The sequence below is a fragment of the Podarcis raffonei genome, chromosome 1, assembly GCF_027172205.1.
Source record: "Podarcis raffonei isolate rPodRaf1 chromosome 1, rPodRaf1.pri, whole genome shotgun sequence".
Lineage (NCBI taxonomy): Eukaryota > Metazoa > Chordata > Lepidosauria > Squamata > Lacertidae > Podarcis > Podarcis raffonei.
The window spans coordinates 66,712,748-66,739,369 of record NC_070602.1 but is presented as its reverse complement, the minus strand read 5'-3'; the positions used below and the strand labels follow the sequence as shown (position 1 = coordinate 66,739,369).

The following is a 26,622-nucleotide window of genomic DNA, read 5'->3' as shown; positions in this document are numbered from 1 at the left end:
GGGGTGGGTTCCTATGGGACAAAAGGGCCTCAAGCCATTTAGGGATTAAAAGGTTAAACTCAACACCTTAAATTAGTGCAGTGCAGATTTTTTTTAAGATACTGTTAATTGTCCAGAACGGCCATTTCCTCCCCTGCTGTGAACCAACTGAAATTTCTGAGCTGTCTTTGCCAGCCTCATGTACTGTGTAATGCATTACAGTATTACAGCCTGGGTGTTACGACACCTCTGATAAATCTGATGTAACTATATCTGCCTAGAAAGTGCCAGACCTGGTACATCCCATGGATGGTATTTTGACCACCCACAGTATCAGCTTGACGTAAATGTCTTTCCCAAACTACAAACTTGCTTCTTCATGGGGAATACAACCCCATCCAAAGTTGACAGAATGTCACCGCTGAAGGCCAACTATGCACACCTCTCTCTTGTCTGGATTGAGCTTCAGTACGTTACCCGTCATGCAGGGCATTACTGAGTCGAGGCATCGATTCACCACTGCCACCATCTCACCTGATTCTGATATAAAGAAGTGGAATGTTTCCTAGCAGATTAGGGTGTGGACCCTTTGAACTGAACAATGTTAATTAGTTGTCACCTTGAACATTTTTTAAAAAGCATCGGAAGAATATACCTGGTGATGTAATAAAGGAAATTGACAGTGTGATATTTGTTTCCTACAACCCAGGCATTTGGAAGCTGCTGAGAAACAAGGCTGGAGGAAATGAAAGGAGGGTTAAGGTGATTTGCTGCTTTGCACTGGCAGCAGGAGTGCACATCCTTCCAGAGTGGATCTAAGATTCCAGAAATCAAGTCTACAGGTAGGAACAGCCATCGGGGGTTTCGGTGCTTTTGGCTTGCGTTTCTATATACTCTTACTATATTTCACAAAAATGGAAATAAGAGTGGACTGCTTTGTTTGTTGAACTCTTAAGAACTCTAAAAATGCTTATTACGCAAAACCATAATTGAAAACTAATTATATTGCCCCACCTCTTTCGCCTTTTAAGTTACTTGAACCTTTTGCAGCTCTTTTTCCATGGAGAAATTTGTTTGCTTTCTACCGTTCTCTTTTCCCAACTCTTTTATCATTTGCCTGTATTTTACAGATGTCTTGCCATCATCTCAAATAAAGTCCCATCACTTTTTATCTTTTTTTTAATGTATCAATTCTAGGCTTCATATAATATTTCAAGAACTTGATATCCATGGTGTGTTTTAGGAATATGAGCACATGGTGCAAAGTCAGCTGCTATACATTCAGAAGTGACCAGGAAATTACATGACAATTAGTTTTTCAGAGCAATCTTGTTGGCTACAGCTTTAGTTTAACAAAGAGTACTGTAGCACTTTGAAGACTGAAAAAAAAGCATAGCAAAACTGTTACCAGAGTCACCTTTCTGTTTACTCAAATTGAAATTGTAAGCTTCAGCTATGGTCCCAGTGGCAAGAGTGTTAGATGTGGACCTGGGCATAACCGCTCTGTTCAGCAGTAGAGATGATCTTGGCATGATGACTTTAAAAACAGTCTGTAAAAAATCTCAAAGGATTATGGTGATTAGTCTTCATGGAACATCCAGGTTCGGAACCCCATGTACTTTTGACTGCCACCTCATGGGAACAAACAAAATGGCTGTCTCCATCTTACCTCTCTTGCGAGCTTTTCAGGAGCACTGGGATAGACATTATTTCTGATACTGAATGGCATTTCTTATCTATTTCTTCCAGTAGAATAGGGGAAAAGATTTCTTATTATACTTAATAGAATTGTTGTGGGCTGAGAAATTATTGTAATGAAGTTAACTCTTAGGGATAGCAGGGGCTATATGAACCCATTAACTGTTCTTGTGGTGTAGCCATTCGGTAAACCAATTTCCTGTGCTTCTTTTCTTCTTCTTTTTGTGGTAATTCTAGACAATCCAATGGCTGACCAAAGGATGGACATTTCTTCTACAATCAGTGATTTTATGTCACCAGGCCCCACTGACCTAATCTCTAGTTCTCTTAACTCTTCAGGAATGGATTGTAATAGGAAAAGGAAAGGCAGTTCTACTGATTATCAGTAAGTGCATTTCCTATTAGTATAACCTTTCAGCTGTGCCTGTTGTTCAAATTCCATTTTTATTTGGAGTCCGTTTTCCTTCCAGAAATAGTGGAAATAGATGAGGTGTTTTTCAACCTGTAAAAAAATTCCTACAGTGATCTATTAATTCATGGGAAATCACAAATACACTCTTTTGAAGAGAATTGAGTTTTGGGGGACAATGGACTTTCATTTACATAAAAATGACTGCTTTGTAAACGTGGCACAAAGAGTTCTTATCCCAAATATTTGCATTTATAGGGGGTATTATTTGTTGTATTATTTGATAAATAAGTCTTTACTTGTAAGTTGAATTAAAGCTGAAAATATGATTCAATTCTTTGCTGATTATTCTAGTTCTGCTTTCAGAAAAAGTTCAGAGCTGTTTTGTCAGGCCCAAAGCGCACATTGTTCACACATTACTTTCTTTGGGTGTCCACCTGAAACAAAATATTATGAAATAAATAAAATATTTCAACTTTTTCAAAAGTCTTAACTTATTGTTGTTAATTCTTATTGATAATTTTATTGGGGTTTTTTTGTATACCACTTTGAGGTGTCCTCTCCGCAATCAAGAAGTATATAAATTTTGTGAAAGAAATATAAATAAATAAAAGTTGTGTGTGAATAGAACAGACCTATACCTATGTTTGCAAATGCAAGTATCCTACTGAAACATTAGACAGGAGCAGTGGCGTAGCGTGGGGGGTGCAGGGGGGGCTGGCCGCACCGGGCGCAACATCTGGGGGGGGCGCTCGCACTCGCAGCTCTCTGCCCCTACCTGGCTCCACGGGTTAGGGGGCGCAAATTACTTGCCTTGCCCCGGGTGCTGACAACCCACGCTACGCCAATGGACAGGAGGTTCAGATTTTTAATAAAAATCTTCTCAAGGTACACAATTGCAATGATCAAATAGTAGAAATTAAGATTCACTGAAAACTAAATGTGGATAGAAAACACTTTTCATCATTTAGTATAAACTGAACAATATTTTTCTCTCTTTTCAGACTCGATGGCTTTTCTTTTGAGTAAGTACAAACATCATATGGGGAAAGGGGGGCCTTGTTACAATGCTCACTGTGTAAAAGAATTGCAAGAGAAAAAATATGATTGTTTTCAAACACAGTCTGTTGTTTATCTGGCTAGTCACTAGTAAGCAAAGTTCATGATTCTGATAAAATGCCTTTTTAAAGAAAAAAGCTCTTGGGAAGGTGTGTATACACACACACACACACACACACACACACAGTACTTGGATTCCTGTTGTATGATTAGCATTGCACCCTCTATGCTCTGTCCTCAAATGTAGAAAGGGCTAGCTGAGGGGGAAATGGCTCGCCATTTTCAGTGGCAGGCCAGTCCTGTGCAGGCATTTCTCATCAGATGATAGAAATCTTGTGGAGAAGAGACAGTGGGCCTGTAGGTATCTTACGCCAAATGCACATAGGCCACCCCCATGAGAGCATATAGGGTTCCAGATCATGGCGATAGCCTATACATATTCTGTAGATGCTCCTACAGCTCATGTACAGTGTTGAGAAGGGGACATTGTGAAGCATGATGGGGAGACGGGGCATATGGCCCCTTGTCACTTGCTGCGCTATATCAGTTGTGTGGAGAGAAATGCCTGAACCAGGCTCATGTGTTTAACTAGATAGTCCTTAATGTATCCACCATCTAAAGTTAGCTGCTGTTTCTTTTAAATTAGGTGGATATATCAATGCATTACAAAGGATGGCCAAGTTCCAAGGATACATTTAAATGTGGGGTGGAGGTGAATGTCTGCTCATGGCCATTCAACAGCCCGTTTTTTTATCTTGGTTATTTTCAGGAAATATAGATATAATGAATGCTGCTGCAGCACGCCATCTGTTTTTACTTGTGTAAATGCTTATGTTTTAGCAAGGTGTGGGAGTGAGGATCATTGAAGCAAATTCTGCTGCATTTTTACCCTGTTGATTTTTCTTTTGTTCTGGTTTTGTAGCGAAGGTATGGACACAGATAAAGATGATCAACATGGAAGGTATTTATTTGTGCATCATTGCTGAATTGATTGTGCATCTTGAAAAATAAGTGTATTCAAAGTAAAGCTTGGATAATTCTAGAGAGTGAGATAAGGAGATGTGGAGTGTAATTGAGGTCTGTGAGAATCTGGAGAGTATACAAGGACTGGGGTAATCCTACTGGAAGATCAAGTCTTAATATAACACCTAGATGAAATAGAAATCCTCACCTTGGTGAGAAAATGCGTAGTTGTGATCCTTCTGAAATGTAAGTGGCTGTGATCCAAAGCATTGTGCAGTTAGTTCTACATATTTAAGTGGGCTTTGGGTATAGATTTATTTGAAAAGCATCTTTCTTCCTCACCTTGTCTCATGGCAAAGATTATATTGCTGTCTCGACTTGATTTGTATCACTTTTGTTCTCTGCTAGGTTGGAATATACAGACCAGCAAGGCAGAATAAAAAATGCAAGGTAAAACAATGAGTCTTTGTTTCAACTCCGTGAACAGTGAGTGAGCTTATGATGTGATCCATAAAGGCCTTTTGGATGTCTTCCTATAATGGATTTTTATTTCTTTAATAGAAAATTATGCTCCTACACTCATGAGAAATGAGTCTATATTAAAAAGCCATTTCATTTTTTGATCCAGAGATTACAACATTTCTCTCTTCTGCCAGCGCATCCCATATAGTTCCCACTAACAAGGATATTTTTCAAACCCTGCAGTTTGTGCTTCCTTAGTGTTTCCAGTTTATAGATTGTGGATGAAGTTAAAGATTTAGCTAATTATGAAGTATTTAAAATATATCACGTGACAGAGAGATTTATACAAGTAATAAATGTGCCACGTATAATAGATGTGAATTAAACACATAATCTTACAATAATGTTAGCTACGGCAAATCATAGAATCACTTCAGAGTTTGAGACCACGACCTTATGTTGGGTTCAGATTCCAAAAATGTTAAACAATATGGTAATTGAGTTAGAAGTGCAGGCTCAGGTTCATCCCATACTTTTCAAGATCAGCATCACTAAGATTCAATACAGTGATGTACCTTTCTTACAGGATATGAAACACTCTTATGCAAAAAGGACATTTAATTAACTATGAAGTACATATCTTCAGAATATATGTAAATTACAAATACATATTCATGCATGGTATTTATTGGCATGGCAAAGTTATATGAGAACAATTACATTTTTAACTTTACATATTTTCAAATATTTGATGAGTAGACTCATCAAAATATTTTGCAATACGCACCTGACCTATATGATCATTTAAGGTTTTTGAGTTTGGTGGGTCCCTAGAATCTGTGGGTGCTTGTGCATCACACACACTGCAACACCTACATGATCATCACTGAGCATTACCCATTCAGCATCTTTCTGGTGAAGCCTCGCCTTCATGCTGTGTGGAAGTCCAATTTAGAATTTGATTGCCAGACAAATTGAGTGTTCTATATTGTATGTGAAATGGCTTGAAAGCTCCTCTGAAATGGTCTGTCTGTTTTCCTGCAGGCAGGCATACCCGAGGCTCAGGGTTGTTGTCTAAACTAAAATAATTCATTTCAGATAATTGCAGTGATTCTTGACTTCTTTTTTTCCCTTTACATGACCAAGACTATATCCTCATTTTACCCACGCGGGTGGCGCTGTGGGTAAAACCTCAGTGCCTAGGACTTGCCGATCGTATGGTCGGCGGTTCGAATCCCCACGGCGGGGTGAGCTCCCGTCTTTCGGTCCCAGCTCCTGCCCACCTAGCAGTTTGAAAGCACCCCCAGGTGCAAGTAGATAAATAGGGACCGCTTACTAGTGGGAAGGTAAACGGCGTTTCCGTGTGCTGCGCTGGCTCGCCAGAGCAGCTTCGTCACGCTGGCCACGTGACCCGGAAGTGTCTTCGGACAGCACTGGCTCCCGGCCTCTAGAGTGAGATGAGCGCACAACCCTAGAGTCGGACACGACTGGCCCGTACGGGCAGGGGTACCTTTACCCTTTACCTTTACATCCTCATTTATAGTTGGTTTCCCTCAATTTACTCATCAGCTTTCATCCTCCTGTTTACTTTGTTTCATTTCTTCATTATGTAGCCAATGTAAAGCAAATAAAGGTTTATCTCCTGATAATGTAAGCAATCCTTTCTTTTTTCACAAAAGCAATTAAGATTTGTGATGTAACTCTGGATACCTGAAATGTCACAATCCTTATTTCATTATCACTTAGGGAGGCTCACAGTCAGATTGAAAAAAGACGTCGTGATAAGATGAACAGTTTTATCGATGAATTGGCCTCTTTAGTGCCAACATGCAATGCTATGTCCAGAAAACTAGATAAACTTACGGTACTGAGAATGGCTGTTCAGCACATGAAGACGTTAAGAGGTAAATTTTAAAACAACCTGTGTAGTTAGAGAGGTTACTTGTGGAACTTAAAAACCAGGGGAAATGTTGGTGTGATGGAGCAGTGAAAGCACTTTGCACTTATTATTTCAGTATTGCTTACACCATTGTGGTTAAGTAGATTAGTATTATTTTAGATGGGAGAATGAAAGAGCAGCAGTTTACCTGAGGGCACCTTGTGAGAGTTTGACTGAAGTGAGATTTGAACTAGCTTGCACCATGTGATCTACAGATTTGTTAAAGGTGCTTTCATACCAGTAAAAGATACAAAATAGATATTTTATCATGCCAACCTTTATTGGTAAAAGGTTTGTAAGTTTCTGAATAGAAAGAAATTGCTGCTGTCTCATAGTAGCTTTTGGGAGCAGCGTCTACTTGGTTTTTAGTATTTGAGGCATCATTCTAAGCATTACTAGAAAACAGACTAAGGACACTGAAAATAGTTGTGCAAATAGAATGTAACCCCTTCTGCACCTCGCACAACTGGTTTATTTACTCAAAGAATAATTACTTTTCTTCCCTTTGCCTTTAAGGTGCCACAAACCCATATACAGAAGCAAACTACAAACCTGCCTTTTTGTCAGATGATGAACTAAAACATCTTATTCTTAGGGTATGTGTTAACTTCAGATACATGAAAGCATGTATAGTGTGCAATGAAAGAGAAGATTCTTGTAAGTGTGGTGGCGTTTTCATGTAGGGTGGAGTTCTCTTATACCAGACACTGCAACCATAAATTCCTCCAGTGTAGGAGATGCATGCTATATGCAAAAGCTTCAGCCCAGGGCTTTCTTCAGCTGGAACGTACTGGAACTCATTTTCTGCACCTCTCAGGTGGGTGCCATTGTCATTATAAGAGAGCAAGGGAGGCGTTCATGGTGAGTTCTGGCACCTCTTTTTCCAGAAAAAAACCCCCTGCTTCAGCCCTTTTTAAACCAATGGACTTACCAGCAAGTCGCTGTCTGCCTGTTATGAGCACACTGTGCTAACCCCAATATAGTGTTGAGTAAGCTTCCCAGTAACATGAAACTCTGGATTAGTAGCCAGTAAACCAAAAAATTGATAATAAATTACCAGGGACTACAAAAAGTGATTATATAATTCATAATGCTCTACTGTTTTGAGGTTGACTAATGTGTTTCCTGAGCAGAAATGCTAAAGGGAGATGAAGCACCTTGGTTTCTAGAAAATGGCCTTTGATTTCGCTGTCTATTCACCCCACTCCAGTGTTTTCTTCTGGCAACAATGTATTCTGTATTGAATAGGGAACCTCTGATTTTGCTTGAAGTGCATGTGAAGGATGACACTGACTATAATTTCTTGTCAGGTTCAAAGTGTTTTTTTTATGGCAACGTGTGATATTTAAAACTTAGTGGAAACTGACTTGATATTTATTAAATTTGGGGTGTCCATGCTGTTTCGGTGAATTACAGTAATAAAGCCTATCTGCTTACCTGTCGGTAGAAACATGGTATCCAGTAGTATCCTATACAACATAAAAATGCTCCGTTTCATTGGTTGCCACAAATCTTCAAAATCTCATTTGCGTTCTGCAAATTTGATCTGACTGCCCTGCAGGTTTTACCCTCTGGTAAACGAATGCCGAGTCTCTGCCCTGCCGAAGCAGCTTTGGTGTGCAACTGATACAAATATTCAGGCTTGGCTCTGTATGCTTCCATATGGACAAGCACTCCAGTGAAATTAAGTAGGATTTATAACCTTATTTTTAAGATCGGAAGAGAACATCTCCTATGAAATTTAGAGAAAGGCGTCAGTAAAAGGAACCCAACTCTCTCCCACCCTGGGTGAGATTCATCATGGTCAGATAAGAGGTATAAACCAAGCGATAAAGGGGTGCCATCTTGTGGTGTAAGACAACCTCTTCCCCCCCCCTCTAATATGGTGAAAAGATCTAGCAAGATCTTCAAGCAGTATTTTCATTCTTTGTTTTGCATGCATATGACCCCTTTCCAAGTGTCTGGTAAGATACTCCACAAGAATAATGTTCTGGAGTCTCCCTTGCATTAATCTAGCCTATTTCCAGCAATTCCTTTTCTCCTGGTTTCCTAGAAGCCCCTTTGGAAAGATTGCTGGCAACAGCCCAATGAAAGTGAGTCATTTTTGCCTTCCCTGCTTCTATGGCCTTTTCCACCCACACACATGAACAGCTCCTGGCAGACTCTTAAGATCCTGACAAAGGTTTTGTTAGAGTGAGAATAGGAAGATTAGATGACCCCTTACTCTCCACCCCACCCCCCACGTCACCTCCTGCAGTTTTTGGAAATTTCCCTAAAGAAAGGTTTTAAAAAAAGAAAAGATCAAGTGCAGTAAGGTGGTTTTTAAATAATTGCTTAGGTGTGACTGAATGTTACCCTTTACAAATAGACATTTACCAATGACATTCAGCCATTTTGCCTTGCCATTTTCTGGCAGCATTATTTAAAAAATAGTGTCGCCATACTCAAGTCTCCACTGAATTTTTTTGCCGTGTGCTAATCTAGTTACATTTAAATGCAAAGTGTTTGGTCACCGAAATTCAACTGCATGTTGTGAATAATTTTAACAATGTGTAAATAACACACTATAACAAAGTGGCCGTCCTGTGTTTCCCAATTAGGCTGCAGATGGTTTTCTCTTCGTTGTGGGCTGTGACAGAGGCAAAATACTGTTTGTTTCAGAATCAGTCTTCAAGATCCTCAACTATAGTCAGGTATATTTTGTCTTTCTTAAGATGTAGAAAAGAACAGAGCCTTGTAACATATTTTGTTCAACTCAGTGGTAGATGTAGATGACTCTGTGCTTAAGCTATCAATATTGTTCTCTGTTTTATGGGTTGAAGTGAAATATTTCAGTTTACAAAAACAGTATTGTTTTCATTCATTTAAAATATCAGTTAATTGAAATGTTACAAAAATGCTATTAACAGTTTTTCTTGCATGTCTGTAATAATTTAATTGGTTGTTAACATTCTTTATTGGCAGAATGATCTGATTGGTCAGAGTTTATTTGACTACCTTCATCCTAAAGATATTGCCAAAGTTAAGGAGCAACTTTCTTCTTCTGATACTGCACCACGGGAAAGGCTCATAGATGCGAAAAGTGAGTGACTGAAATGTTCATTGAGCTCCACAGGCTAGTTCACAGGTCCTGATGATTTTAAGCTAGCGCAAAATAAAGTGGAACTATTACCTTTTGTTACTTGGAAACTGTGGTTCAACTCAGGAAGCATGAAATCACACTGGCCCTTTTTACAGCAGTTTCACACTCCTGACTCATGTTTGGCCTGTAATCGACTGAAATTCCATTATCCTTTTCATATGTATTGTTGCTAAGCCAAGTATTTCCAATCCCGTAATTGCTTTCCCTGAATGCTGAACTTTGCTTTTGTCTCCATTGAATATCATTCTGTTGACTAATATTCATGGATACGAACTATCTAGTTACAGATCTGTATATCTGAAAATAGAAATTTAAAGCCAAGCCAGATTCACCATTTTGGATTGGTGTTTTTTCACCCCACTGCAGCTGGACTTCCAGTTAAAACAGATATAACGCCTGGACCATCACGACTATGCTCTGGAGCAAGACGTTCGTTCTTTTGTAGGATGAAATGCAACAGACCATCCGTGAAAGTAGAAGATAAAGACTTTCCTTCCACCTGTTCTAAAAAGAAAGGTACCAGTAGTATGCCTTGATTAATCTAGAAAAATAATTTTGGTTCATTTCTACCAATTAAGGTGTTTATCTGAGATCAAATAAGACCCTGCAAAGTTGTAACTATGTGAAGAGATAAAGAAGAAACCTGACTCCCACTGGCTTGCAGTTTCTGACCTTATGAAGCAATTCAGAGGTTTTGCATATGGGATCAGATTTGCACTGGCTGCATAAAGCATCATTTGGAAAAAGAGATTTAGCTTCCAGTCCTTCCATGGCTTTTGAGTCCACGAATGGTTGAAATAATAACATTGTAATAATGCTATTGCTAAAAACAGTCAATTCTCTTAACAGTTTCTAAGACTTTTTGCTATCAAATAGTATATGTTTGGTGACGCAAGTCAAGTTGCTAGTGAGGTCAGAATATAGTTTGTAGACATAACATTTAAATTGTTGATAGCAAACTGCATTCAGAGCCAAAGATGATAAAACGTGTAATTTTCTCTGATTCGTCCTTCCCTCTGTGTCCCCTGAAACTCTGCTCTAGGGTGTTGGTTGCCCTCCAAAGGTGGATGGGAAGAGATACAGGGAGCTTCAGAGAAAAGGGAAATCAGGGAAATATGTCTTCCCTCCCCTGAGAATTTCAGCAAGATAGCAGTTCCTTCTATGAATTCGGAAGGAGTCCCTGGCTCCAGCCCCAATGGCAGAGGAAGTTGCTCAGGCGCCTGGGACAGCATGCCAAGGGGTGGCAGGAGCCACACAAAGGGGCAGCGTGAGGGTGGGGCGAACAGCCCATAGGGGTGGGGCACACCTCAAGGCCCCCAGAGTCTGCCTGCCTCCTCCCACTCAGCCGCCCTACAGCTGGAGGGAGGCAGCAGGCAGACCGTTTGGGCAGCACAGAGCCTGCACGTGCCCAAGCCACTGCGTCTCTCCCGGGAGAGTTGTGTGGCTCAGGCGCACTGCAGGCCCCACGGTGAGTGCCACCCAGCACTTTGTCACCCCCCTCAGTGGTGACACCCAGGGCGGCCCTCACCCACAGCACCTCCCTTCCTCCACCCCTGTCCAGCCCATTGACATTAATATCTTAACCATTTTACAAAGACAGAAAGGTTGTGCTTCACCTACTACAGATAGAAAGCCAGTATCACAACCATGCCCCAGAAATTCAACATAAACTGTCTAAATTGGATGTATTGAGGATTCTATGGCAAGCTTGTCCACCTGACTTACAAGGTAGCAAAGTTGACATATCCAGCAGGAGTCCTTCTCTTCCTTTTCCTGTATTGATCAGATTATGTTGCCCTTGCTTGGAAATAAAATTATTTGACAATCTTAAGTGTAACAGCAATGGATATTTTTAAGGAGAAAGATTGAACCGGCCAAGTTCATCATAATGGGCTCAGCCTCAAAAATCAAAATAAAACTGCACTTTGGAAGCGCATAATCAGAATGATCCTATGTTCTAAACACTTGAAATGTTGGTAACTCTGGATACTGAGGGGATTGCATAATTTAATAATTAAATGAGTTGATCTTTCAAGAAGATCTAGATAGACTGCAAACCAGTGAGGAGTTCATTCACATGAAACTTATTTTTTTTAAAAGCTTAGTTTTTTAAAATGACCATTTTCTCAACATATCTATAAATTCTACTGAAGCAGTGTGCATTACACATACTGTCAGAATGGGGTGTGTAGTCTGATTTTCTTATTAACAAGGCAGCACATGTCCTCTTCTGAAGGTCCATGATAACAACTAGGTAGGTGTACAAGAGCTGGACTCTGCTAATGGGAACCTGATATTGCTACCTATGGTGGGCCATAAAACAGCAGTGGCTTCTTGGAACCCACTGCATGACCCTTCTGGAGCCCTCCATGAGGAGCTTTTCCTGCAGACTCTTAATGGATCTCTGGTGTATGGTCAGCTAAAACTACCAGCTGCTGACCAAGATGATGATCCAAAAATTGCCTGATACCACTTTGGCAGATGTCTTTGTTCAGCACTGCTGTAGCACCTTCTTGATCCTCTCCCTGCCCAACCCAGGAGTTCTTGGTTTCTTCAGGGTTCCCATACTTTATGGGAGCCCTGAAGAAACCAAGAATTCCTGGTCCTGGACCAAGCATATGCATGGAAGTCTGCATACATACAGCCTGTTGCACATTGTACAGCTCTTCAGAAGTTGAATGCTTAAGATGCCAGATGTTTCATGTGCCTGAACCCCAAGCTGCCATTTCCCCACCAATGCAGTACTGATGACATAAACCTTATTTTCTTTTGTAGCAGACCGGAAAAGCTTTTGCACTATCCATAGCACAGGATATTTAAAAAGCTGGCCACCAACAAAAATGGGACTAGACGAAGACAATGAGCCTGATAATGAAGGCTGTAATTTAAGCTGTCTCGTTGCAATTGGACGGTTACATCCTCATGTAGTTCCTCAACCAGTAAATGGAGAGATCAGGGTTAAACCGACAGAATATGTTTCTCGGCATGCAATTGATGGGAAATTTGTATTTGTAGACCAGAGGTAAGAACAACATCTTTAATTCATGCTATCAGGACAATGGTCTGTTGACTTAAGTTTATTCTTTTACCTACTAATGTTTTTTATTCAGAACAGCAATAATGTTAGTTATGGAAATAAATAATTGCAAAGTACTTTTGGAGCAATTATGTATCCACAGTTTGTGACTCTAAATTACTTCTCACCCTGAAAGGCAGAATGCCTGTGGCATAAATGTAATCATTTGTTGCTCAAGAATATTGACACCTAGTTTGCTGAATGATAATTAAACTTTTTGGTTAGAAAAATGGGATGCAATCCACAACCCCCCATGGTGCTCATATTATCTCCTTTCCTCCTAGCATAGCACAGGACACAAAGCACAATCTGACTGATTTGTTTCTGGACCAAATTCAAAATGCTGAATTTAACCCATGAAGTCTTCAATGGCCCAGACATTAATAAACTATGCACCTCCTTTACCTATATCTGGGGCTTGAGGTAAACACTGGAGGCCCTTCTCAGCAACAGTCCAAAGGGCCTTTTCAGGGGTGACCGTCTATTTGTGGAATGCTCTCCTCCGAAAGGTTCACCAGCCCCAGGCATTGGCATCTTTTTGGTGCTTGGAAAGTCATTTCTCCCAGTCAATTGTGTATTTATCCCTCGTTGCATTTGTTGTTGTTGTTTATTACCTGTCTTTTGTCCTAAGGCCCCAGAGCAGGTAGCAACCATTTAAAATGCAACATTAAAAACAGTTTAAAAGAAATTACAATTAAAAGGGTTAGTCTTTGGCAGGGATGCTTACGTTGTGGGGGAGAGCTCGTGTTGTGTTTATAATTTGATTATTTTTAGTGTTGCTTTTTGATTTTAAGATTATTTGTATTATGGAATGTTATTTTTATAAGTTGTTCTGAGACTCCTTGTGGGAAGAAACTGATAAATTAAATGATGAGACTGGCCAGAGTAGGTGCAAGAGCTCTCAGTCTTACAAGACCATAGTTACCCCCACTGGGTTGTAAAAATACACCCATGGCTTCCCCAAATTAAATCCTTTGAATTTACTTTAACTTTATAAAAGGTGAGGAATAGAAGGGGTTGCTGATAAAGAGAAAATACATGAAACTTCCACGTTTGTTGCATTATCATTCATTTGCACTTGATTTATTAAACCAAACTACGTCCCTGCTTAGTATTTAGAAGGGAGGTTAAGAAAGGGATATAAAAGAACAAATGTGATTCTTTTATGCAAAGATGCACAACCTGCCTTTCACTCTTCGTTTGGTGCAAGTGAAGGTTGTTTTGAGGGTGAAGGAACTTTTCACAGTCATAACTGAATAATTAGCATGGCTGTGTGGCATATTTGCTGTGCACCCCTTTCCCCCTTCATTTTTGGCATGCCAAAGAGAACATGGCATGCCACAAAAATAAAATCTTGACTACAATTTCAGCTTTGGTTGAAAGCTTTCTGTAACGTTACAGCAAAATGCCACCTTTGTAGCCTTCTACTGAAGTGAGCAACACCATTGTGGGCAGCGAACTCCATTTCTATGTTGGAGCTACTGCTCTCACATGTTTTCAGTTTTGTGCAAGGAGGGATTATATCACTTTGGATTTCTAAATATATGAATACATTGGAGAATTGCTATACATTCGTTCATTTGGTAGTGTTTCCATTTTAACCCTTGCCAGTTAAATATTAAATGGTAAGAGCGAATAACTGGAAGATGTTCTCCAATGTTAATAAGTTACCATGGGAAGTTATATCCCTTATTGTAGTATGAAAATAAACCTTTAGCTTTCTGGACTATAATATATTCAGCCAGTTGGCAGCTGGAAGAGCTAATCTGGATTTAGTGGAAGACAGAAACTTATTTGGATCTTTAACCTTGGGGGTGCTCATCATGTTTATTTATTTCCTTGAGTACTTTCATAAGTGAGTTTCTCTTTTATGCCAATAGCTAAATTGAAAATACTTGGCAAAGCCTCCCCAGAGTTATCTGGAATACAGATGCTAAAACAGATGGTACCTTAAAAACTACTGATAGAATACCAGAAGAAATATATTTGCATGCAAGAGATTTCCATGCCAACCTACTGTCCTGGCAACAGGAAGGAAGATCCTATTACTAGCAGCTAAATCATAACATGCAGATTACAGAGCAGAGGTGGAAAAGAAAAGGTTTCATGAATAATCTCTCACATAATATACATTTTTGTCACTTCTTATTTTACATTTCTTTGTACCTTTGGTCTCACATTCAATGCATATTTGCTATCACCCCTTTTTTAACACTGTACCAAAAGTATGCACATACATGAACTTAATTTCTTGATTTGTTAATAGACTGAGTTTTGACTGTAACCACAAAATCCAACATCCAGTTACAGGCATTTGAAGCCCATTGAAATCAGTGACATTGTGCTTGCGTACCTCTGTCCATTTGTGGTCAACATAGCTCTTTTGGGACACTGCTTGGAGATTTTTGAAATATTAAGTAGTTTATTGTTGTTAGCCGCCCTGAGCCCAGCTTCGGCTGGGGAGGGCGGAATATAAATAAAAATAATAATAATAATAATAATTATTATTATTATTATTATTATTATTATTATTATTAAAATAAATCCATTTAAATAAATCCATTAAGTGCATGCTTTTGCTCCACCCCTCTGCCATATTTTCTGAAACCGTGTTCCCACGTTGAGCAGTTATATACTGAATAATTAGCATTGGTTGTGACAACAAAAGGGAGAGGAAAGAGCTTCAGTGTGAGGGCCCATGTTTTTCGCAGTCTTTCTCTCTGACAGTAAAAGTTTCTCCTTGAAGGCAAAGGAGCAGGCCACGCCAATCTGTTTCTGGTCTGTTGGCACTCCTTTTTTATATAGTAGTTTTCGCCTAAGTATTATTTTTTTAAACTAAACAATTTTTTATATTTTAGGGCAACTGCAATTCTGGCATATTTACCACAGGAACTTCTAGGTACTTCGTGTTATGAATATTTTCATCAAGATGATATAGGGCATCTTGCAGAATGTCATCGACAAGGTAAAATAAGCAAAACAAAAAATAAAAATGCAAGGGGGTGGCAGTTAATTCCAAACTTTTTTTATTTCTGACTTTATTTCTGTTTTTTATTAAGAAAGAGTGGTTAGGAAACACAACCTGGATAAATTGAATAATGGGAAGATTTTAAGTTGATGTTGTAATTATAATAGTGCATATGTAGGAAATTTGCCACAGTGGGAAGGAGCACACAATGGGAAGTGATGAACACACAAGACTATCTAGGGAGTGTGCATTTATAGTAACTTTTGTCCCATTTTCCCCTTCTTTCAGTTTTACAGTCGAGAGAGAAAATTAATACTAATTGTTACAAGTTTAAAGTCAAAGACGGATCTTTTATTACACTGAGGAGTTGTTGGTTCAGTTTCATGAACCCGTGGACCAAAGAAGTAGAATATATTGTCTCAACTAACACAGTAGTATCGTAAGTATTTTTCCTCAGCTGATAAGCTGGGCACTTAATCCTCCTTTCTGTGTCTCAAAGGAGTTATAAGCAGACGTAGAAAATCAGCACATTATTATCTGCTTGGTAACAAAGCATACACAGACATTCCCATTGACTTCACAGTTTTGTTAGGTCCAGTGGTATCAAGTGGCCTGCAAAACTGGACCCTACATGCTGCCTGGTTTGGGGCATCAACATATCGACAAGACAGTACATAGGTCCATACCACTTCATTGAGCCACTTGATCTGCTTTTCAATGTCAAGAAATATTTAATCAAATAATGACAGAACTGGAAACAGCCAAATAGTCCTGATGTTCAAATATAGCAGAATGCTCCAATTTAGACTACCGTATTTTTCGCTGTATAAGACACACCAGACCACAAGACGCACCTAGTTTTTGGAGGAGGAAAACAAGAAAAAAAATATTCTGAATCTCAGGACAGCAAGCAGGATCGCTGCGCAGTGAAAGCAGCAATCCCTCTTGCTGTTCTGGCTTCTGGGATAGCTGCGCAGCCTGCATTTGCTCCATAAGACGCACACACATTTCCCCTTACTTTTTAGGAGGGAAAAAGTGAATCTTATAGAGCAAAAAATACAGTAATTGTTTTCGTATCCGAAAGTTGCCGGAAGGACAAGAAAATATTTAACCTTCTGCAAAATAAGGGTCTTCACCTTGTTGATTGCCTTGGGTCATGGAAGGCAACTATTTCTGTTGCTATGCTCCATTGAAATGTAGGTTCTGGCCTATAATTTAGGGGTATCATTTCATAATTTCTTCAAGGGACAAAAAATGAATAGGAAAAACAGAAGCAAGAATGGGAAGCAGCAAAGCTTGGTGGCGAAGCATCTGTCTTACAGAAGGGCCCTGGTTTGATCCTTGGCATCTCCAAGTAGGGGTGGGAGAGACTTCGGTCTGAAACTCTGGAGAGATGCTGCCAGTCTGTGTAGACATGACCAAACTAGATGGTTTGATTCCACATAATGCAGCTTCCTATGTTCCCTAATGCTCCAAGCATGTAAACGGCCTTTCCGCCTTCCTTGATTCTGCTGTAATGTGTAGTGGATCTCACCCCAGCTGCTGCTGAGATCTGGAAATCCCAGTTCTACTTTACGTATTGCAAACAGAAAGACAGAAACGTGATATTTACATTTTTGTCTTTTGTGCAACATATGATCTGTTTCTTGATGATCAGTTTGTAATGCAAAGCTTGTAATTTCTTCTGTGTGTCCTTCGCTTTGTGGCTATGATCTGAAAAGAGAAAACACGGTGACTGGCTGCATTCAAGCCAAGGGTCTCATTTGTCTTTCTGTTTCTTTTGAAACCTCCCTCCCTGCAGTGCCAATGTACTTGATGGGGGAGACGCGACTTTCCCACAGCTTTCAGCTTCACCGCACAGCATGGACAGTGTGCTCCAGGCTGGAGAAGGTAACTAGAGCACCGAACAAAGCCATTCATAGCTGCCTTTTAGCCCCTTTAGCCAGTTTGGTGTTCCACCATCAAAGCTAAGTCAGCCAGTCAAGCCCATGTTCTAAGTGGCTCTTTTTGAAGCCAAGAAGCTCACTAAATTTCATGAGCTTCAAGTGCCAAATATCAGAGTCCAAATGAGCCCCTGAGCCAAAGAACACACGTGAAGTTACTGTAACATAGGAGTTAAGTTTTACTTCATTACTGAGTGAAGATTTGAAGCTGGATCTTCCTAGTCTTACTCTAACAAACTCTAACTTGGCTCACTTTAGCTGTTAATAACATATCCCTTGTTGGTCAAAATATGTAGGTGTCCTGTCTGTCATTCTATATGCCTTCCTTTGGGAGTCATTTGAACAAGTAGCCCAAGGAAGGAAAGCACAGACAATTTCACAGAAGTTGCTCCTCTTGGTTGTGGCAGCAACTAGTTTGAACTTTGGGGGGGTGCATCTCATAACATCAAAGCATAGCTAATTAGGATCTGCATCACGATTCTAAAATCTGTGAGCATTATTTTTTGTGTATGACATTGGGGTCTATCTTAATGCTCAAGCAAACACACATGGCACTTAATATAATGTCAGAAGGGGGCCTCCAAGCTTCTACTGCAATGATTGGAATCATTGGGCTATATCCAACAAACTCTTCTCAACGGTGCAAGGATTTACACAACAGGATCTCACCTCTTTAATAATAATAATAATAATTTTATTTATTTATTTATTTATTTATACATACATACATACATACATACATACATACATACATACATACCCTGCCCATCTGGCTAGGTTTCCCCAGCCACTCTGGGCAGCTCCCAACAGAATATTAAAAACATGATAATACATCAAAGATAAAAACTTCCTGATACAGGGCTGCCTTCAGATGTCATCTAAAAGTAAAATAGTTGCTTATTTCCTTGACATCTGAAGGGAGGGCGTTCCACAGGGCGGGCACCACTACTGAGAAGGCCCTCTGCCTGGTTCCCTGTAACTTCACTTCTTGCAGTGAGGGAACCGCCAGAAGGCCCTCAGAGCTAGACCTCAGTTGGGGGATCCCAGAACAGATTTAAAGGATGCACAAAGGAATTGGGGTGGGGAGTCCTGTTGTGCAAGCAGAAATCCTTGCACTGCCAGGACCCTAACTTGGTGCTACATTGGATACAACCCAATGACTACTGAAGTAAAGTATTTAACATTGGAAATGGAAGAGAGAGTGCTGGACAAGGGACATTTTCTGCTTTCTGCTAAAATTTTCATGTGTGTTAAAATTTTCATGTGTGTTTATGTTCTCTCCTCCCCCCTTTATAAAGGTGGTCCTAAAAGGTCCCTTCCAACAGTCCCTGGTATTCCAGGTGGAACAAGGGCAGGAGCCGGAAAAATTGGCAGAATGATTGCTGAAGAAATTATGGAGATTCACAGGTGAGGAAAGCCCCAGTGCTGTTCTTCCATCTCAAGCTCTATATCTCAAGAAAAAAAGGTGACCAGCTGCTTCCTTTCCATAAATAGCAAGTATCCCTGTTTAGTTGCTTTCAGGTTACAAGAAATCAATAGCTGCTGTAGTGTTACTATTGGTCATTGCAGGAGCAGGAGGCAAACCTGACAAGCCCAGAGCAAATATGCATTCACTTTTATCACCAAGTGTGTTCTCTTTTGATGCATTTAGTCTGTGTAAGTGGTGTAGCTGTTTTTGTAGAAATGTGGAGAGAAAAATGTGTGGCAATATATTGGGTTATGTTGAGAGCAATGAGCCAAAATGGTCAAAACCTCTGCCTCAAAATTATGTTGATCACTGATAGGGGAGAGGGAGAAAAGAACCATAAGTCGTATAGTCAGGGCTTTTTTTCAGCTGGAATTTGCCGGAACTCAGTTCTGGCACCTCTCAGGAGGGCACCATTGCCATTCTAAGAGAATGAGGGAGGTGTTCATGGTGAGTTCCGGCACCTTTTTTTCTAGAAAAATATCACTGGTTATAGTCAGTGGGAAATTCCTCATGTTATGTTTTCTACTTCCAATAATGTACACAGTTGAGAACACCACGGCAATGTAAACCAGAACAGGTTAACACATCTGGCAGGTTAAAATTCAAAATGCTAAGTCCTAACCACAGCATCATCTCTCTCACACCTGATAATGAGAGAGATAGGACCTCCTTGGGTACAATGTTCCAAGGTGGGTAGGGGACAGGTTGCCATGAATACGATAAGTTGGTCAAACATTAATTGCATTGTTTAGCATAACCTTTCTAATCTGACTGCTTTTGTTTTGACAGGATAAGAGGCTCTTCGCCTTCAAGCTGTGGCTCTAGTCCATTAAACATGACCAGCACACCTCCCCCTGACACTTCTTCACCAGGAGGCAAAAAGGTGAGATGCGGTCTTTAAAATTGCTAGGCTTCTCTCAGCAGTCTCACACTTTTGTTCTGCGCATGCGCAGACATCCTGTGAGAACTTCCTGTTGCTAGATTAGTATTCTGTAGGGCTGAATTCTCAGCAGCTCAATTCTGGGGAAGAGTAAGGTCCATTCTGAATATTTTTGGAACATGTACAGCCAACAAAGTTACTTTTCAAATTGCCAGAAAGTTATCTCTCTACAGCAAATGCGCAAGTTTTCAATTTTCAATGTGATTTGCCATCTTGGCCCTTACCCCGATGCCCTGCTGCTTTCATGCACCGATTCAGCACTAGCACAGCTCCATCTCATGGTCTAGAGAGATAGATCTGGATGCTATCAGCATATTGATGCCTCTGGGCTCCAAACCACCTGATGACCACATCCAATGGCAGTGGCACTGGGGACAAGATGGAACCTTGTGGGACTCCACAGCTCAACTCCTGATGGGGCCAAGCAGAAATTGGCCAGTCCCACACCCTAGAAACAACTCTGCAGATAGCAGCAGAACCACTCTATCTCAGTAGCCTCCAGACCACAGATCCACTCCAAGAGGATATCATGGTTGACAGTATCAAAAGCTGCTAAGATACTGAGGAGAATCAACAGGGTTATACTCTCCCTGTCTCTCTCCCAATGCAACTCTTGCCACCCTGTAGCAAGACCAAGGCTTCCACAGGAGTGTCAGATAGGCCAGCTGGAAACTCACCCAAAGCATTTAGCAATCACTGGAGTTGGTACTGCCACCATTAGTCCAAACCACTAGGAAGTGGCCTGTCCATGACACCTTCAGCCACAGAGTCACATCCAGTCTACTCAGTAGCATACATCAGATGCAGTGCATTAACCTGCAACCTGTGTTGAGCCCATGGTGTACTGAGACAGCCCCATGGCTGTTGCCCGATAGCATGCCTTTGGTGTCACTGCTGGTCCCTCAGAACAAACCCTTTGGGGTTCTCCAACATTATTGCTGCAACCAGATTGGACAGGAAGACGGTAGGGTGGTGGGACAGGCAGTGCACCAATAACATTCCTATTCTCTTTCCCTGGCCCAACACCAGGTACATTGACTTCCTGTTGAAAGACATAAATTTAGGAATGACAGTAATGGCCACCCTTGAGTTCTCCAACCAATGCTCGTGCGGCACTGAATACCCAGGTGTGCTCAGCTGAAACAGGTCAAGTCTGCTCACCCACCTTCCCAGGTTTCCATAATATTTGCCACCTCAGTCCCCTGAGGCATGGTTATTGTCATGGATGATAATTTTTTTATTGTCGGCCAACCTGGCATTCGCCAGCTCCACAAGGGAAGTAAAGTGGGCATGGCTGTCTAGGACTGACAGTTATTTGGTGGCCTACAAGGGACCAGAGTCAGCAAGTGCCAATTGGCTCTTTTGCTCATCTCGCCACACCCTCCCGCATTGCAATATTTCCAGTGTGGTGTAGTGGTTAAGAGTGCTGGACTTGTAATCTGATGAACCGGGTTCGCTTCCCCGCCCCCTCCACATGCAGCTGCTGGGTGACCTTGGGCTGGTCACGCTTCTCTGAAGTCTCTCAGCCTCACTCACCTCACAGAGTGTTTGTTGTGGGGGAGGAAGGGAAAGGAGATTGTGAGTCGCTTTGAGACTCCTTTGGGTAGTGATAAAGCAGGATATCAAATCCAAACCACCACCACCACCTCCTCCTCCTCCTCCTCCTTCCTCTTCTTCTGCCCATGACCCTCCTGATTTGCACACCCCAACCCTTCCTCCCTGTGAAGCAGATTTTGATAATGCTGCACACAGATCCACCTAACACAGCAAGCCTTTCAAACATTCTTACTGATGCGATGACTCCTTTTTGAAATGTGCTTCTGCCATCTCCTGGTGAACATTTAGTACTGGCATGATCTTCCCGGCTGGGTTTTGTTTAGGTTTTAGGTTCCCTCCTCTCCTCCCTTGTCCTCATTTCAAAAGTGCAGAGTAGGTGCTGAAAGTTTCCTAAGCGACATTTCAATTGAACTTTGTTTGTATATGAAATGGTAGCAAAACATGCCAGTAATAGTTACAATTAATAATAATAATAATAATAATAATAATAATAATAATAATAATTTATTTGTACCCCGCCCATCTGGCTGGGTTTCCCCAGCCACTCTGGGCGGCTTCCAACAAAGATGAAAGATACACTAAAATGTCACATATTAAAAACTTCCCTGAACAGGGCTGCCTTCAGATGTCTTCTGAATGTCAGGTAGATGTTTATCGCTTTGACATCTGATGGGAGGGCGTTCCACAGGGCGGGCGCCACTACCGAGAAGGCCCTCTGCCTGGTTCCCTGTAACTTGGCCTCTCGCAGTGAGGGAACTGCCAGAAGGCCCTCAGTGTCCGGGCAGAACGATGGGGGAGGAGACGCTCCTTCAGATATACTGGACCGAGGCCGTTTAGGGCTTTAAAGGTCAGCACCAACACTTTGAATTGTGCTCGGAAACGTACTGGGAACCAATGTATGGTCTCGGCGGCCGCTCCCAGTCACCAGTCTAGCTGCCGCATTCTGGATTAGTTGTAGTTTCCGGGTCACCTTCAAAGGTAGCCCCACGTAGAGCGCATTGCAGTAGTCCAAGAGGGAGATAACCAGAGCATGTACCACTCTGGCGAGACAATCTGCAGGCAGATAGGGTCTCAGCCTACGTACCAGATGGAGCTGGTAAACAGCTGCCCTGGACAGAGATTTGACCTGTGCCTCCATGGACAGCTGTGAGTCCAAAATGACTCCCAGGCTGCGCACCTGGTCCTTCAGGGGCACAGTTACCCCATTCAGGACCAGGGAACCCTCCACACCTGCCCGCCTCCTGTCCTCCAAAAACAGTACTTCTGTCTTGTCAGGATTCAACCTCAATTAGGCTCCCACAGCAAAAATTCTGTGTGTGCCCAGGCCCCTAGGGCCCCCTGGAGGTGGCACCAGTGCCTGCATAAGAGTGCAAGAGAACAAAACTTATTTAGACAGGGACTGAGTCCTTTTTTTATGTTTGCAACCCCCAAATAGGTATGTGACTGCAAACCAGATGACAAACCATATTAGGAAGCTGTCTTTCTACCAGGTTAGACCAATGGCCCACCTAGCTCAGTATTCCCTACACCAGAGCTTTCCAAACTGTGTCGTGACACATGAGTGTGTCTGCTGCAGTGTGTAGGTGTGTCGTGCTCCCCGCACTCCTCCAGGAGCTAGAAAGGGGTTAGTTTAACCTCCAGTTTGCTAGTGAAACTGAATTACTGTGTCGCAAAATGATGCATATCTAAAAAGTGTGTCCCCAACATGAGAAGTTTGGAAAGCTCTGCCCTACACTGACCGGCAGTGGCTATCTCCAAGTCCTGCCTGGAGATGCCAAGAATTGAACCTGGGGCCTTGGGAATGCAAGGCAGGGACTTAGCAGGTCATTTTACTGCCGGAAATAAAAATTTAATTGCCTGTAACGCCATGTTTTTTAATTATAGTTCTAAAAAAATAATTTGGCTATTCAGAGATTTTGTATTGATCTATTATTGGTTCACTTGCAGCACATTTAAATCATTCCGATGACAGTATAGCTTGACTAGCAGAGCTATTAACATAAGCACTAAAATAAGCTTTCATCACATGTTGACTCACCTTTCATTTCCGCAGCCTAGCAGGTTTCAGTGGGAAGAAAAGCCCCATGTGATGATTTGTTACATTGTGAATGGGTTGTTGCTAGGCCCAAAGGGAAATTCTTGCTGAGTCATAATGTAAATTTGAAGTTAATAATATCCTCCAAAAGTTGACAAATGGTTCCCTCTGCTTCAAATTCAGGTGTTAAAGCCACAGAGTTCCTAAGATTCACCATAGCATGATACCATAATGTGTAGAAATCAGGAGAAATTATGAAAAGGTGTACAATTTTTTTTGTATTGGTTTTTTTAAAATTTGGTCCGTTTATTGTTAACTTGCTTAACTTTCATTAGTATTTTGTAAGTCACTCTGTCCTGAGCCAGGTGAAGGGCAGCTTAATGGTTGAATAAATAAATAAATAAGTAATGTCAGAACTTAAGCTCTGTAAATGTTAACAGTTTGTAACAGGATCATGTGTGCGAAATATACTATGATCAGATCATGCTAGAGACTAAAGTCTGTTATGTTTTATCTATTTTTCTTTAGATTTTGAATGGTGGAACTCCAGACATTCCTCCTGCCAGTTTACTATCTAGCCAGATCCAAGACAATCCAGGCTACCCGTATTCTGACAATTCTTCCATACTTGGTAAGTATATAACCATGTAAGACAAGCTAAGACAAATAAAAGAAGGAATGGAGAATTGAACTACTCACTCCCAGTCACTATGTAGTAAAAATCCTTAGGGTTAGGGTCCTATCCCTCTTAACTTAAAAATATTGGTGAATTAAATCTTGAGGGCAAACTTCTCTTGATGGAATCCTGGGAAAACTTCAGGGTCAGCAGCCTGATATCACTGATACAGGAAACGCTCTCTCCAGATAAGTCCCTCCCAACAAGTAGTCTTTAACCCTCTGCTCCTTCTCTTATAAAGATAAGGTATTCTACAACTTTTCTAGAGCTCTGATTTATTTGCATGTTTATCTGCATCAGATTATTATTTTTTGTAAGAAAACTAGGAATATTTAATCTTTGAAACTTGAATTATTAAATTTCTTAGAACAAGGTATACACAACAAAAGGAAAAGTAATGCCTCTTTGTAGTTTGGCATTGTTTTATCTCAGCTGTTTTTATTTATTAAATTTATATACCACCCTATACCTGGGGTCTCAGGGCGGTTCACAGAATAAAATCAAGATATAAAACCACAAAATACCTAATAAAAACAGCAACGCAATAACCCTCCCCAACAACAATAACAAAAAACACATTTAAAAGGGTATAGGATGTAATGGATCAACCAAAGGTCTGGTTAAAAAGGGAACGTTTTTGCCTGGCGCCTAAAGGTGTATAATGAAGGCACTAGGCGAACTTCCCTGGGGAGAGCATTCCACAGATGGGAAGCCACTGCAGAAAAGACCCGTTCTTGTGTTGCCCCCCCGTGGACCTCTTGGGGAGGGGGCACATGAAGGAGGGTCTCAAGAGATAATCTCAGGGTCTTAAGTATACTGTTTGGACAGAGTTCATCATACTATAACTTTCACTTTTTTCACTTTATTTCCAGGGGAAAACTCGCATATAGGGATTGACATGATAGACAACGACCAGGGATCCAGCAGCCCCAGCAATGATGAAGCAGCAATGGCTGTAATCATGAGCCTTCTGGAAGCTGACGCGGGTCTAGGGGGCCCCGTTGATTTTAGTGACTTACCATGGCCCTTGTAAATGCTACCCAATAGCTTTGAAATATGGATATATCAAAGTGCATTATTGGTGGAGTTCTCCAATCTGTGAAGCTTGTTGAATTGCTTTGATGTTTTAATTTCATAAAAAGCCATATCAAGAGAACAGTCATCCTTCTCCCATGTGTAATTTCAGACCACCAAGTGGAGATCAACCTGCTACAGTGTTCCTCCTACGTCTTTGATTTGGTTAGCTGTGTATAGCTTGCGTTAACTGTATATTTTGGATTCTGTTTTTGTGTTGACATTTTTTTAAAAAAAGGAAAAGATCACTGTGCGAACTAAGCACTGGCATCACTGGTAGCTTTTATATGCAAATGGTCATTTCAGCTGTATGGTGTGTTTTTACACTACAAAAATGGTCCCCCATGTGGATAATGGATATTTCTTATACTAATGTATCAAAACTGTTTCTTGTAAGATCCTTTACTATAAATATTGTTGAAGTGTAATGTATTAGACAGTTAAATATTTTTAAAATAAAATGTTTTCCCTTGTTCTAAATTACATTTACTTGGATTGAAAAAGCACTTCTGGTTGAAGTGCATAATGACGACGGCGAAATGAACAACAAATGCATTTCCAAAGCAAGGGGCCCCCTGAGCAAGTGATGGCCTTACCTGAACAACTTTGCTTATGGGAATCCGTTGAATTGCCTGGCATCAATGGGGGTCTGCAATTTTTCAAATTACACACAACCAGGACTTCCTACAATGTATTTCTTCAGTCAAACCCTGCAAGTTTCAGCCTAGCTTCTGAAGCATGGAAAAAGATGTGGCGCATAGGAGATGCTCTGGTGACAAAAGCAGGCGGTTAAGGTTTGACTGAAGAAATACAGGCTTAGGAGATGAAGTTTTGCCTAAAAGCAACATGCAAAAACCTTCATACAGGGGAGTGTTAGGTGCTGCTAACCACCAGGTCACTGCACTTGCCTTGTTGGCTTCTACTTATTCTTGACTCTTGAGGATTTTCATCTCATGATCATAATCTAGATGTCCTCCTACACTTTACTGCAACGCCTTCCAATACAAAGATGCACATCCCATCCAGTCTACCCTCATTACAGACAATGAATAACTTCCACATACCATTTGTTGTACTGGTCTTTTCTGATTTTACAGAGCTGCATATATGATCTTATACTTTTAGAAATATAGGAAGTTGCCTTACAACAGCGTCTTTGTGTCCCCATATACTATGACTGCAACTGGGACCTAGGATATAGGTCCCTTCCATACCATTAAATGCTTTCCCCTAA

General features: G+C 41.0%; 1 protein-coding gene across 1 annotated transcript; it reads left to right on the top strand.

The window, feature by feature from the left end:
- Positions 1-683: 683 nt before the first annotated feature.
- On the top strand, positions 684-25,868 carry BMAL1 (basic helix-loop-helix ARNT like 1). The gene is made up of 18 exons (XM_053390786.1): positions 684-821; positions 1,915-2,062; positions 3,091-3,111; positions 4,068-4,106; positions 4,517-4,558; positions 6,317-6,474; positions 7,026-7,105; positions 9,110-9,202; positions 9,474-9,591; positions 10,018-10,167; positions 12,427-12,673; positions 15,586-15,692; positions 15,984-16,134; positions 17,497-17,585; positions 18,937-19,045; positions 19,896-19,989; positions 24,167-24,269; positions 25,187-25,868. The coding sequence occupies exons 2-18, from the start codon at positions 1,923-1,925 to the stop codon at positions 25,345-25,347; spliced, it is 1,902 nt and encodes a 633-aa protein (XP_053246761.1). The 5' UTR covers positions 684-821; positions 1,915-1,922; the 3' UTR covers positions 25,348-25,868.
- The last annotated feature ends 754 nt before the right edge of the window (positions 25,869-26,622 follow it).

Coding starts and splice junctions, on each gene's coding strand:
- BMAL1 (XM_053390786.1), top strand. CDS start 1,923: ATGGCTGACCAAAGGATGGACATTTCTTCTACAATCAGTGATTTTATG. Junction 2,063..3,090: donor GGCAGTTCTACTGATTATCA/GTAAGTGCATTT, acceptor CTCTCTTTTCAG/ACTCGATGGCTTTTCTTTTG. Junction 9,592..10,017: donor AAGGCTCATAGATGCGAAAA/GTGAGTGACTGA, acceptor ACCCCACTGCAG/CTGGACTTCCAGTTAAAACA.